This window comes from Diabrotica virgifera, chromosome 9 (assembly GCF_917563875.1).
Source record: "Diabrotica virgifera virgifera chromosome 9, PGI_DIABVI_V3a".
In the NCBI taxonomy this organism is placed as follows: Eukaryota; Metazoa; Arthropoda; class Insecta; order Coleoptera; family Chrysomelidae; genus Diabrotica; species Diabrotica virgifera.
In genome coordinates this window covers 40,439,275-40,454,837 of record NC_065451.1, presented here as the reverse complement: position 1 = coordinate 40,454,837, position 15,563 = coordinate 40,439,275, and the positions used below count along the sequence as shown (strand labels likewise).

The 15,563-nt window shown below is 29.9% G+C and overlaps 1 protein-coding gene across 1 annotated transcript; it reads left to right on the top strand.

Moving 5' to 3' along the window:
* The first annotated feature begins 2,645 nt into the window (after nucleotides 1-2,645).
* On the top strand, nucleotides 2,646-3,441 carry LOC126892501 (uncharacterized). Its single transcript, XM_050662045.1, has 2 exons — nucleotides 2,646-2,859; nucleotides 2,903-3,441. The coding sequence occupies exons 1-2, from the start codon at nucleotides 2,765-2,767 to the stop codon at nucleotides 3,378-3,380; spliced, it is 573 nt and encodes a 190-aa protein (XP_050518002.1). The 5' UTR covers nucleotides 2,646-2,764; the 3' UTR covers nucleotides 3,381-3,441.
* The last annotated feature ends 12,122 nt before the right edge of the window (nucleotides 3,442-15,563 follow it).

The following is a 15,563-nucleotide window of genomic DNA, read 5'->3' as shown; positions in this document are numbered from 1 at the left end:
AAATCTATAGGAATCGATAAATCGTAAACTGCATTTAGTACCTTGTACAAATTTTGTAAAGGAAATATATCTTTCTTTATTTAGAGGTAATATTTGAAAATTTCCTTTCAATGTCCGTATTTAAATGTTTAATTAGGAAGTGACTATCATATCCCAAATTATGAAATACTATAGGTATCATAAAAGTTTCACGTAACTGTAAATTGCAACATTGATGTGAAGGACCCCTATAGGTTCCAGTCCTGTGGCAATGATCTTTGCATTTAATATCATCATCTGAAAAGGGTTGTGTGCAAATATAACATAATTCTGCATTTAAAAATTGATTTTCTTCTAGATTTGTCAAAGGTGTCATTGGAACAACGTTTGAATAGATATCATCCAGTTTTTTACTGATTAACCCTAATTCTTTAACAAACCAGGATATACAGTCCTCTCCTGTATAAATTTTAAATTGTGTTAATGAATCATCATATGAACATTTTAGTAGAAAAGCTACACTATAAGGTACATGATGTTGAATTTTTCTCATGTTCGCCGTTGAAATGGTAGGATCGGAATACTTTAATAGGAGACATTCTATATCTGCGTAAATGACAAAGGAAACTTTAATTTTGTTCTTAAAATTAGAAAATTTCAAGATTCTCTTATTCCAATTGGGAATTATCATTTTAGTATTATTCATTGTAAAACAGTCCACCCAATGTTGTTGAAGAAGAGGTTCAGATGAAAAATAATTTAAACATCGATCACATATCCACTTTTTAGTATTACTATTATTTAATTGTGTAAAAACTAATTTTGATAAATTTTTTATAAGGACATAATGGTAAATCTGATAGTGATCAATACAAATATTTTCAAAATTAATATTATTATCTCGATTGTCATATTCAATATTTTCATTTGTATAAGGAAGTATTAGTAGATTGACACGTTTTCTAAAGTCAAATTTACTTAAACAGCCTGGTGCTATGCTGTTATGTTCAAAAATACCAAAAACGTTTATGGATATATTATTCATTTGTTCAAATTTCCCTATATCTTTTAATCTCATTGGGAAATCAATGTTATCATATTTTAGAACACTTGAAAAATGTGGATATGAGGATATTCTACTAGAATTTGTATTTGGTTGTACAGGAAACAAATATGCCACAACAGACCAAAGGAAACAGTAATTATCATTGTTTTTAATATTAATACAAGATTTTTTATTTTTAATAAAATCAGGTAATTCTATGTAACTAGAACAACCTACTGCTATGGGTATATACTGATTTATATTTACTTTTAAATTCAAAATTTCATACAATGCAAATCCTGAATCTCTCTCCTGAAAATCTTCAATTTTTGATAATATTCTATTAATGACGTATTCCTCATACCACTCTTTTAAATTAGTAGTGTGATCAATTATTTCGTTTTTTGTTGCAAAATGTTTAATATCAGTTTCTAAATTATGAGGTTTAATAAAATTTGCTAAAAATACAGTATTGACTTTTAAAAGTGTTTGTTTTAGTGCCTCTTTAATTTTTAGAGAAAAACTTCTAAATGCCTTTTTCAAAAATGTTTTAGGATCTTTAAAATTTAAATTAATAATTACACCAGTTTTGATTCTTTTATTAAAACTTGACTCTAAATCACGCCATATTAAATTATTATTAGTTTTTTTTTTAGATTTTTGTTTTTTTGACTGTAGTTTTAATAATTTTCGATGTTTCAAATTGTGTTTGTGATAATTTAAAAGACCCAAACCCGTTTCAATTCTATTACGATGTTTAATATGGTGAGACTTATTTTGAATTGCTTTCTTAACTAAATTTATACTTATTTTTATAAATCTGATCCACTTGTTGAACTCCTCAATTGTTCGTAACAGCATTACAACTTTTTCCACTTTCTTCACCATATCCAAAACAAACATATCCAAAGTTTGTGAAGACATGGTATGTTTTATATTATTTTCAAAAATGCTGACAACTCATTGGCACTTCTGCTACACTGAAGCTACCGATTCTAAATGAACCACAAGCAGTACGTAAATGATTGTTTGATCATGTTTGTGCATAGTAATTATTTGTAAGTAGGTATGCATGGTCATTAGATAACAACAATGTTGCAAATAACCATTATTTTAATTATTCATTAAAACATTTTTCTTCACAATTAGATAGATAGCAACAAAGTAATAAATAAGGTATTTTTACAATAATTGGATTCTAATTATATATATATGCAAAATTATTCATTAAAACATTTTTCTTGTCAATTAGATAGATAGCAACAAAGTAATAAAATAAGGTATTTCACAATAATTGGATCCTAATTATTCTAAAATAAGTGGAATTGCATAGATATGCTTAAACAAAAAAACAATTTGTAATTAATGACCATTAGATAACAACAATGTCACAAACACCAATTATTTTAATTATTCATTAAAACATTTTCTTGCAATGCACTTATTAGAAAAAAATATGTAATATAATTGCTTTGTTTTCCAATAAGTGCATCTCATTAAAAATGTTTTATGTAGTACTTTAGTAGGTAATAGATAAAATTTTGATATATATATATATATATATATATATATATATATATATATATATACAGGTGCCTGCAAACGGATATGATATACCAATAACAGGTTGAAATAAGTACTAAGTGAGTAACATTTTGTCATTGTTGGTGTATTCATCGTGGTCTCATTTATTGTCACTGTTTTATTTATTGTTTATTGTTGTTCTTTTCTATATATAAAATGTCTGGTGTACCATGTACAATTTTGGTATCCATAGAAGATAGATTAAATTTCCCCACGAAAATGGCTCTAGTAGTCATAAGGCAGCTATTCAGGTATGTTTTTTTTTTAACAATCAGTTTTTGCATTCCATTTCAGATATGGTTTAAGAAGCATATCTCTCCGGAATGATAGAATCTTAATAGACTTAGTATATACCCCAAAGTCCACAACGCTGTCGAGAAAATTTGGTAACTTACCAGTAAAATATATCCGTATGCAAATAAATGATTCTAATGAGATAGGATTGTTTGAAAAAGCAATGAAGAGATACTACTTTGACTTAGAGGAGGAGACAGAAGCTCTTCCTCCTCCTCCTACTACTACTCCTTCTATTAAATCAATTCAGAAGGAACCTTTAAAGAAAAAATTGAAGAGGAGAGTAACACAGCATGTTGAGTCCATTGATCTTGATCAAAATTCACAAGTGTGGTCATTTGATGAACACATTATAGATGATGATGATGATGATAAAGAAGATCATACCAGAAGAGCGACAATAAGTGAGACCAGAAATGACTACGGCGACGACGATGACGATGACTGCACCACCACATTGATACCTCCTACGGAGTAATTTTGTATTAATATATATATAACTGCAATTTATTTTTTGGTTTTTTTTTGTTTTAGAGGTACAGTACTGTGTGGAGATTGTAAATTTTTTTTTGTTTCTGCAAACTTTCCTTAAGAATTCACTTAACTTCATTATATTGTGAGGAAACACTTCCAACAAGTGCAGAATGGTAAATGCATCAGAAACTGAAGAACGAGCTAAAATTCAGAAAATAGCAGTTGAGATTATAAAGGCACCTATGATAAGACATATTTTTATAACACTACTGGCAGTCTGTAAAAATCCACGAACGTTAAGCCCTAACGATTTAAGTAGGATTATTAATCACCACTCACATCGTGTACTCCCAAGTATTGTAACAGATGCATTTTTTCGAAACTTCAACTTACCAGTTGAACCAGAGGAGTCCGATTATGATTCTGATGAAACAATTTGTGAATAATAATAATGATAATTGCAGCTATATTATACATATATATATATATTTGTTTGCGTTATGCTTTGTACATGAGGAAAAAAAAATAAAAAAAAATTTTTGACAATATGAGTTTTATTTGTCACAAGTAACATTTTCAATATTAGTAATAAATTTATTCATTAACCAATCATGTATTACATTTACAATTTCTAGAGAACAACTTAAGGTATTGATAGTATGTACATTGCAATGGATTAACATATTGCATGAATTTTGTTTTAATACACATAATTTTGGACAGTTCATTGTAGCTTCTATATCTATAATTTTATTACACAAAAACTTTTGGAGTGTCTTCTTTTTCGGGCTTCCTTTGACTACAATTGTATTGGTTCCAATAATATTTTTAATGTACTCACTAATAGTTTCCATTGAAATATTATTGGGATGTGAACTATTCCAATTTATTCCATGTATATTGTCGGTTATCCACTGAAGATGGTGTTTATGTTTTTCTGCAAAACAATCCAAACTCACAGGATAATTGACAAATGTATGATGCCACACACGTGTATATATATTAAATATACATATTTCTTTAATAAAGAACTCGCTGTCTTTATATTGGAAACCTTGGATATCTATAATAAACATTATTGCACTTTTACTAAATTTGATAATGGATTGTAGATAACAGTACGATCATGAATTATTAAACAGTATACTGAAGTGTTGTCTGGAAAGTTTTCTGATGATTCTAGTTCTAATCGCACATCTATAGCACCACCTTTTACTGCTTCGTTTTGGTGACTACAATCTATGATGAATATCGGTGCTTTTTGTATGAAATTGGTTAAGGATAAGCAAGGTTCGCTTTTACCTTGAAAATAATATGATTCTTGAAACCTTGCATACATTTCATAAGCAATGGCATAGTGTTTCTTTTTAAAATCAATATTTAAATTATCATATGGATAAACCTCAGAATTCAAATACATTTTAAATTTGTCAAATTACAATGATCAAAATCGCTATTATCTCGTGTTTTACTATTTTCTCTATCTGTCTGAAAACCTACAATCATGTATCGAGGCACTTCGCTTTGTTTAACTGTCATGATGGTCCAATCGTAAGATTTTGTTTTTGGTAGAACTGGTAACTTTTGTAAAGACCAATTTCTGAATGAAATTTCCAAATTATTTTGCATTTCCAAGTGTTGTAATAATACCAATTTTTGTTCATCAGAAACAGATATATGAGGTACTTTCCACATAATTTTTGTAATTTTAACTTTTGGAGTATCAGTAGCACCATCTGTCGTTATAGTTGCGTTAAAATCAGTATGACTGCGAACCAATACGAGTTCCTGCTGTAAATTAATAATAATTTTTTTAAAATCTTCTCCAAAGCCTAAAATTTGTTTCAGTGGAATGCAAACGTTAAAATAACCCGTTGTCGGTTCAACAATTTTAGGATGCTCCGTTATGGACCAACCAGAATTGGCATTTTTAATACAATCATTGGGAGTAAATGATGCATATCCTTTTAATGTTGATGTGATTCCAGGAAATCTAGAACGCGCAATTATTGTTCCTCCAAGTTCATATCTACATTCCTCAAATAAATGAAGAAATCCATTATTGATAAAACTGAGTTTCGTACTGTAATGGCCTTTTTCTTGTGATATCAAATTTCCCTCCAAAATTATATAACTCTCGCTGGGATATGTATAAATATTTTGTGATTGAATTGGTATTCTAATCTCATCATTATTGTCTAAAGATGTAGCTGAATATGGAAGGTGTGTATGATATTCAGAGTTAATTATAGATTCATCTACAGGTACAGTTTTATTGACATTAAGTATACTACCGTTCATTTTTTTTGTATGTAACTGTACACCTACAAAAACACTTTATAAAATATTCTTTGATAATAGTAAATAATTTACAGCGACACAAAAATCTTTGCTTCTCCTTCTTCTTCTTCGTTTTCTTATTCTGCTTCTGTTTCGTAATTTTTAACTTTTAATCCTAAGGATATTAAGAATAAAATATTTTTCTGTGTTAATGGTTTGTACGTTGTCTTTAGACTAATAGGACTCAATATTTTTCTTTCTTTTATATTGTTCCACTCAATAGGATGTACATTATATAATACAACCATGTTTTTAAATCTTTTTTAAATGTAGTCTTATCGTTACCACCTCACCATTAAAATTGATTATATTTCCATCTTGGTCAACTATTTTAAGGTTAATTTCTTCAATATGACTTGTATTTATTGGTAAATAAATGACGTTAGCAGGAATTTCCACAATGCGGTGTCCAGGTGGAACTTTATGAAAAAACATATGGATCATATGAGTACTCTTTTCATTATTATAAGTATTTGTAACTAAATTGCACTCAACCCCTATAGAATTTACTCTTGTAATATTTACAGGATACTCTGAAATATGTTTGTCTGGTTTTGTATGTAAGAGTGGTTTAAAACCGAGAAGAGAGCCAATGTTATTGGGTTTTTTGAAATCCACGGTCCTGTTACATTTTAATTCACTTCTTAACGTATTTCTATTTGCAACTAACGTGAAGATTGTTTTATCAGTTGCAGGATTATTCCTTTCAAGCCATTCAATGTGTTCTTTTAAATATTTTTCAATATCTTCAACCTCGTATGCTCCATTTGGAATCGTAATTTTTTGAGATTTACCAAAATAAAATGTGTTATTACTTTCATCAACATTCGGAATAGAATTATAACTTACGAAATCAATAAGACCTAACACATATTCATTTTGATCACTTAACGTTATAGGAGGATTGATTTTAACTGAAAGGATAGAACTTCTCCCTGAAACAGTGAAAGTATATGACATCGTGACGACTTTCGTTCAAATGAAAACACACTGGTAAAATTATTATTTTTATTGACATAGAAATGATAAACATAACTGACCACAATTATAACTATTATATGATTGATATCTATCATGATTATATAGTACTTTACAAGGTCCATTTGATAAAAAGTAATCTCTTACTTCCAGAGGAGGACGAAGGTTGCCAAAACTATCAAAATAAATAACTGTTTTTCCAAATTTTTTGTATGCTGTCCAGTGAGTTCCAGAACCTGTATCATCATCTAAGTTTATAACAGCACATTCATTATTTCGTATTTTCTTTGGTAACTGACTTTTCATATATACACCACGAAAGTATGGAATTTTAGCACTAGTAGCAAAATATTTTATATCAATATTAGTTAAAGGACGTTTAGGCATGTTTATATTACAGTTTTTCCTAAAAAAAGACCCATTCCATTTTTATGAGGTTTAAGATAGAGTCCTTTTCCCATTGCTACGGCTTCCATGGTTCTGTTGTGTCTTTGTGATTCTTCTAATTGTTGTTTAGCTGCACGTGCCTCATTTATGACTTTTGCCACTCCTGCAACGCCTCCTGTAACGGCTCCTAACGCTGAGAGACCTGCAAAAATGGGAATCAAGGGAAGAAAACCACCACTTTTCGGTACTGGAATCACACGAGCGGGCAATACTTTTTTCTTAAATTTTTCAATAACTTTAAGAGCAAGCGAAATACCGCTATATAAATCTCTTGGTTTATGTCTAGTTAACGCTTTTCTAATTTCTCTTAATAATACATTAAATTTTATTTTTTTTGTTCTTTTTTTAACTTTGACATTTTTACGTTTTTTCGTCTTAGCACTCGTTCTTCCTCTTTTAATGTTTTGTACTGCAACCATTTCTATACGATGTTTCAATATATACTACAACATTGTTCTACACAAACTATCTTATATATTTTTTTTTCGTTTCACATTCCTATTGAAGTCATGATCCTCACGTTTTCGCTTTTTTGCTACTGCTAGCACTGGATATGTGCTAATTTCATTCAATTTTATTTTTTTATCTCTTGTGCTTTCATTATTATTATTATTATTGTCATCATCGTCATCATCTGATACCGATAATTTTCTTTTTAAACTTGTATGAACATGTTTTGGTACAGTTAGAGATTTTTGTTGGGCTTCTTCTTCTCCTTTATTAATTCTAAAATTAATTGGTGGTGGTCTAATTTTAGGCATAATAATTTTTTTAGGTTTTCTGTTGATTCGTTTTAATGATTTATTAGCCTTAAAATCATCAATTTGTCTTAAACAATGTTCCATAGTTTCCATTGATTTATTCATTATATTTCTAACAGTTGATATTGACTTATAACAACTTTCAAGTACTTTTGGACAACTTTTTGTATACCCCATTCCTAATTTGACTTTTGCATGCATAGCCCCACTTACTCCTAGAGCTGCAATTTTTTCACCTAAAGAAGCATCTTTTGACTTATATCTACCATAAGCATTTTCAGCTAAAATTTTATCAGCTTGGTGGCGTTCGTTTAAATCATTTGTAGAACTATAGGCTATATCATGATTCTTACAAAAATCATCAAGAGGATTTATACCAACATCTCCACGTTTTAGTCGTTTTCTAAGCTTAGTACCAGGTCCACAATATCTGTATCCTCCTGGTATATGAAGTTCAAATGGTAGTTTATTAATTAAACTGTTTACAACACCAGTTCCTGAATAATACTTCATTATTTGACCAACTTCTACATAATGATTATAAAACTAGTGTATTAGATATTTATAGTCATTTTATAAGTTAGTGTTTGACGATATCGTTGTCTCTTATGAACAAATTTAATATTATTAAACAAAAAACTAAACTAAATATATGCAATCATGATGTTCTAACAGAAAATACACCGAAACATGGGTTACTTCTTCCAGATACAATGCAATGTTTAATTGTCGGAAAATCTAATTGTGGAAAAACAAATTTGATGATTAGTCTATTAGAACATGAAAATGGGTTAAACTTTGAAAACATTTATTTATATTCAAAATCTCAAGACCAACCAAAATATTTATATTTACAAGATTTATTAAAACCAATTAAAGGTATTAAGTTTTTCACGTTTACTAACAACGAAGATATTATACCACCCTGTAAAGCGAGACAGAATTCAGTTTTTATATTTGATGACGTAGCTTGTGAAAAACAAAAAGTAATTCAAGAATATTTTAGTATGGGTCGACATAATGGAGTTGATTCATTTTACCTAAATCAATCATATGCCAAGATTCCAAAACATTTGTTACGTGATAATGCCAATACTATACTTACGTTTCGACAAGATGAACGAAATCTTAAACATATATTTGATGACCACGTAAGCCCGGATATTACTTTTGAAGAACTAAAACAAATCTGTTCACTGTGTTGGCAAGAACCGTATGGTTTCTTTAGCATTTTTAAAGATAAACCAATCAATAATGGACGATACAGAAAGGACCTTGATCATTTCATACAAATATATAATTAACAATTTGAACAGATCAGATCAGTACCCTTTAAGAGAGGAACCGTTCAAAACAGTTCAAAGCAGTTCAGACACTTGTTATGATGACAGATCGTATTTTGAAAAAACAAATTATTGCAAAACGTAAAATTATTAGAAATAAATTAAAACTTTTAAAACATGGAGAAGTTATAAAAGAAAAAATTTTCTCACCAATAACAAGACACTTAAAGGTTATTGAAACAAAACTTAACAAACCGAAAGATCCATATAAAGAAGAGGAATTTGGAACCAACTATGATGAACCATTAGATCGAATTAACAAAGAAGAAGAAGAAGAAGGAGAAAGCGAAGAAAAAGAAGAAAAAAACGAAGAAGAAACCGAAGAAAAAAGGAATGATGTTGATTTAGAAAATTTTCATGCACTACCTAGAAAATATTTACAAAATATGCAATCTGATAATAAAGAAGTTGATTCTAAATATGGTGTGAGATATATTAATGATAAAAAACAATTCTTTATAGGAGATTCACAAATACATTTTGACAATTCCAATATAGTACTTAAACATAAACAATATAAAGGAACTCCCGGATTATTTGAACTTATCTTTAAGAAAAATCCAAAGAATTATTTAGAAACAGACCTACAAGTATATAAAGACATAGTATCTAAAACTCATGCCCATAAAAGACACTACCATCCTTCAAAGCAGATTGATGGTAATAAATCCGAAAAATATAAAAACATTATAGCGCCTATGTTTGGATTGGGTATGTTAATGGAATCCACTAATACTCCAATACAATATGTATATTTTGATGACCCAAACGAGCTGGTTAAACGATTAGAATTGCTTATAGCTTCAACACAAGCAGGACATACTGGTCATACTAACGAAATAAATTCGATTATCGAGGAATTACGTGAACTTAATATAATTATCTAACAATGTCTTCTAACCAGAATGATACAAAAAGGAAGGTAGTAAACGAAACACATAAAACAGCACGAATTAATTTTAAACGTCGTAAAGTTATCTTAAAATCAATTAGTGACTTATTTCAAGCAGATCTCATTGATATGCAAAAATATCAAGATGTAAATAATGGATATAAATACATTTTAGTGATAATTAATTGTTTTTCAAAATTTGTTTGGACATGGCCGCTTAAAAATAAATCTGGCAACAACGTTGCAATTATGTTGGAAAAAACTTTCAAAAAACAGCATCCAAAAAATTTACATACTGATATGGGTACTGAATTTTATAACCCACATGTCAGAAATGTAACTAAAAAATATAAGGTTAACCATTACAGTACATATAGTGAAAAAAAGGCATCCATAGTTGAAAGAGTAATTAGAACTTTAAAGAGAAATATATGGAAAGAATTTAACTATCAAGGACATTACAAATGGATTAATATTTTTGATGATATTGTAAATAATTATAATAATACAAAACATACAACGATTCAAATGAAACCAGCTGCTGTTACTAAACAAGATGAACCACATCTATTACGTACAGTATTCAATCGAATTAAAATAGCACATAAGAAGAACAAATTTAAATTAGGAGATCACGTTCGCATATCTAAACATAGAGGTGTATTTGATAAACACTATACACCAAACTGGAGTACAGAAATTTTTACAATAAACAAAGTTCAACTTACAAATCCTACCACCTACCTTCTTCAAGATTTTGAACACAAAGATATCAAAGGAGGATTTTATACTGAACAGCTCCAGAAAGTTGAATTTCTTGATGTATATCTCGTCGAAAAAGTTCTCCAAAGGAGAGGTGACAGATTATTTGTAAAATGGTTGGGATTTTCCGACACACACAACAGTTGGATACATAAAAATGAATTAATATAAAAACATGTATACATTTTATTAAATAAAAGAATAGAAATGGTAGATTTTTTTTATTTACAAAATTACATTAAATTTTCATTACATGATTATTCATTACCATCTTTCTTTGCACCTTCTTCTTCTCTACTAAAAAAACTGTAATCATTTTCCACTGGCACTGAGTTATAATTTTCATGATTAATGAAACTAGGCCATAGGTTATTACAATATGACATAAATCCCAAATAACATAATTTATCATATAAAGTACTCAAATTAATTTGATCTTGAAGGAATCGATTACAAAATTCTACAGCTTCATCATAATCGATTGCTAATAGTTTATATACATGGGTATCTTTTTTGAAATACTGCTGCCATGTTTGTATTGATAATTCTGAAAAAACTTTACACAATTCCAATACTCTATCTTGCACTACCTTTTTGTCTGTCATTTTTGGTGGGCTACACATAGACTTAATTTTTAATAATACTAAACTGAAATATTCGTATGTTTCTGCTAATAAACCAAATCCCCCACCACGAGCCTCACCGAACCTCGACGATATGTCCTAGAGAGAAAAAGCATTGAAAAGTCCTAGGAATTCTGGGCCCGATATTTTACATTGAAAAGTACTAGGAATTCTGGGTCCAAAAATTAACATGGAAAAGTCCTAGGAATTCTGGGCCCGATATTTTGGGCCCAGAACCACTATAGCTATACTACTGAAATATGAATGAAAACGTAACGCGTAAAGGCGGTAAAAATAATTCTTTAATATTAATAAAAATACATGAAATAATTATCTTTTCAGTATGTTTATTATTAAAAGTATGCTATATTTATAAATTCTTCCGAAAAGATTGTTAACAGCGGTTAGAGAAAAAAATTTAGTTCAAACAAATATTTAAACACAACAATGTTTTGTATGTTTTTTTAGAAACATTTGATTTGATTATATATGAGCTAGCGTCAGAATTAGGTAGTATTTCGCCTCGACATACAAGAAAGAATGAGGAAAAGAAAACAACGGTTTACAGTTTTAAAATTAATGTACAATATGTTAGATTTAATTATTTCGATTATAGTCTAAGTGAAACACTCTCTATAATTTACTGAATTTATTTAAACAAAATTTTAATAATTGTTAAGTTATAAAGACTGAGCATGGTTGAAAATAGAAATTCGTAGTATAAAACAAAAAAAAACATATATTAAAATCATTACGGGGTGATTTCAGAAAGGAGGATTAAATAGTTCAGTAATAAATTTAAGTTATTTTAGAACAGATGTAGGATAGATTTAGATTTCGTGTGAAAATAGGGACACATCAGGGATCCATGTTAAGGGCATATTTCTCCCCATTAGAGCTGAATCAGTTAATATCCAAATTGAGCCATGAACTCCGCCTCCACTCTTGTCTGTGGCTGCTTTTCCCCATACACGGACCCCTAAAAGAGCTTGTACGTCGCTGTTTACTGTGTCTTTCCAGCGCATTCTTGGCTTTCCAACTGGTCTCTTTCCCTGCATTCTAGCATTCAGTGATCTTTTTGGTAGCCTATCCTCTCCCATTCTTATCACATGTCCCCCCCCCCCCAATCTTTGTATTCTAATATAGTCTGACAGAGGTGTTTCCTTATGAACTAACTGATCCAACTGAAGCCAGCAGTGGGATAAGACAGGGGGATTCCTTGAGTTCTTTTTTGTTCAACCTGATCATGGACGAAATGGTAAAAAAGTAAGAACTAAAAAAAAAAGGATACCAAATGGGAGAAAAACAACTTAAAATAATCTGCTATGGGGGACGATGCAATACTAATCTAAGTGAAGACGATTTACAACGTATGCTGCACCAATTCAACATAATCGCCAGAAAATTTAACATGTTAATTTCCCCAAAAAAGACAAAATGTATGGTTATAACAGCAAATTTACTAATATATAAATTAGAGCTGGAGGGTCAGGTAATAAAACAAGTGAAGGAGTTTAAATATCAAAGCATCACACTATCTAGCTACGGACAGATCGAAACAGAAGTGGAAGATCAAGTGAATAGAGCAAACAAAGCCTGAACGACACAATATGGAGAAATAAAAATATTGGAAAAGAAATGAAAGGTAGAATTTACAAAACACTCATCAGACCGATAATGACATACGCGACAGAAACACGACCTGACACAGAGTGGACAAAAAGATTGCTCAAAAGAGCGGAGATTAAAACCTTTCGAAAAATCGATGGTAAGACTCTATGGGACAGAGCTACAAGTACAGATATACGACGGAGATGCAAGGTAGATAACATTAATAACTGGGTAAGAAACAGAAGAATAGAATGGAATGACCACAAAAACCGAATGACAACAAATAGGGTAGCCAGGGCAGTGAGAGACGGTTCCCACTAGGAAGACGATCAGTGGGAAGACCACGAAAACGATGGAATGACAACTTACTAGAGGCACATTGAAAAAACACACAGAGTCATGTCTATACAAAAAGAAGAAGAAGAATAAAGTATTTAACAAACAAATTGCAAGTAGAAATCGATAGCATACAAAATTTTAATATTTAAATTGTTTTTTTATTTATTTTTGTGTTTTGTGATGATATTATCTAATTATGTTTAATATTTTCAAATTACTAATTATAGAAATAGCTTCCATAACTTCATCATTTTTCACTAAATTTTTTAATCTACCTACTAGAATGTTTGAATCGGTTTCATACTTAAAGTTTTCGTGTAAAAACAAATGTTTCGTAACTCTCACATTATCAGTATTCTGTATATGAGAACATAATCGTTTATTTTTTTTAATAAATAGAGATCTAATGATATTTTCAAATTTTTGTGGGTCGGCTCGGTGGTTTAATCTACCTTTTAAATCACGGTGAACACCTGTTATTTCTAGAATTTGCTTATAAATATATAAATCTTCTTGCGTAAAGTTGGTTGGTTGTTTGAAAAATATTAAATTAAGTAATCCGGGGGTAGCCTTAAATTCTTTTGTTTCAAGATAAATTTTTTCATCTTTAAAAGATATTTTATAATTTCCCATATTCCATATTGAAGTTCTCTAGTTATAGTTAGGACCGTATGCTTTATCGATATCTATTGAATCTTGCCAATATTTTTGAAAATATGAATTATGTAGATCTTTTATAGTTTGTGTCAAACCAGATTTTGGTGTGGATTCCTTATTTACCTCATTTTGATTCATTTTTAATTTTATTGAGCTGTTGTACTGGTGCAATATTATAAACTGAAACTTATCTATGTTTTCCTTATATATACGGTTAATTCTATAGACAAAAACAGTGACGGGATAGGGGGGGGCGAGATAAACACGTGATAACCACGGGATAAGCACGAGATAAGCACGTGATAAGCACGAGATAAGCACGTGATAAGCACGAGATAAGCACGTGATAAGCACGAGATAAGCACGAGATAAGCACGAGATAGTGACGAGATAACCACGTGATAGGGGCGGGGTAGTGACAAGGAATGAAAAATAATTTTATTTAAATTTTTTTATTAATTATCTAAGTCAATAATATTTTCATCAATCACCTATCATTTCTGTCCATCGAGTCTTTTCCACCCTTCCTCTAAAGTTCTCTTCCAGAAATTTCTTTCATCTTCTCCTTGATGAAGAAGCTTTCTTCTAAGTAATTATCTCTAAGTTAATTTAGGTCTCGATTCATTCATTCTAACAGAACTATCATTCGTTACACTTAGTTTTCATTTTTGCGTCTAATGTGACGCAACTTCAGTATTTGTTCTTAAATATTTTTTTAAAGCCTTAGTCAAGCCGTTCCTGTTTAACTTAGCATCAACTGTTACATTTTCATTTCAGCTACCTCCATTTTTCGAATCTTCTTTATATACTACACTTCACCAACACACTCTCATTACACTCTTGAATAGCTTTTCTTCCGACCCTTTTCGATTTTGTGTCTTTCAAGTAATCCAAAAAGTGTCATAGTCGGCTTTTATCTCACTTTTTTATTGTTTAACAAAGACCATTTAAGATTTATTGGTCATTTGTATTAAGATATAACTCCGTCTACAGTTTGTGTGACTGTGACGATTATCAACGATACCGTAATCTCTTTTGATATAATAATTTGTTAAGACGAAGGTTAAGTGGTATGACTATTTATAGCGATAAAAAACTATTACATGAGATTTAAGAACTTATGTCAATATTTGTTGGGTGCAGCATTTCTATATAATAAAGTAAATAAAATTTGTAATGCCATTTTTGCAGTAAGGCAATGATAGAAGGTAAAGAAGACATACTGCAACTATCTTAAATAACTCATGTGGTCCTGTTTGCTGGATAATTAAAAGTGCGAATAAAGTTGCAGAGCGTAGAAACCTGGTGTCGCTTTTACGAACTTGCACGGTCCCAATATTCCCATCACCAATATGAATAAAAGTAGAAATCTTAAAAAATTCGTAAGCGATTATATTCTTGTTATTTAATATTTTAAAATTAGTCTTCATCAAG

Coding starts and splice junctions, on each gene's coding strand:
- LOC126892501 (XM_050662045.1), top strand. CDS start 2,765: ATGTCTGGTGTACCATGTACAATTTTGGTATCCATAGAAGATAGATTA. Junction 2,860..2,902: donor GTCATAAGGCAGCTATTCAG/GTATGTTTTTTT, acceptor ATTCCATTTCAG/ATATGGTTTAAGAAGCATAT.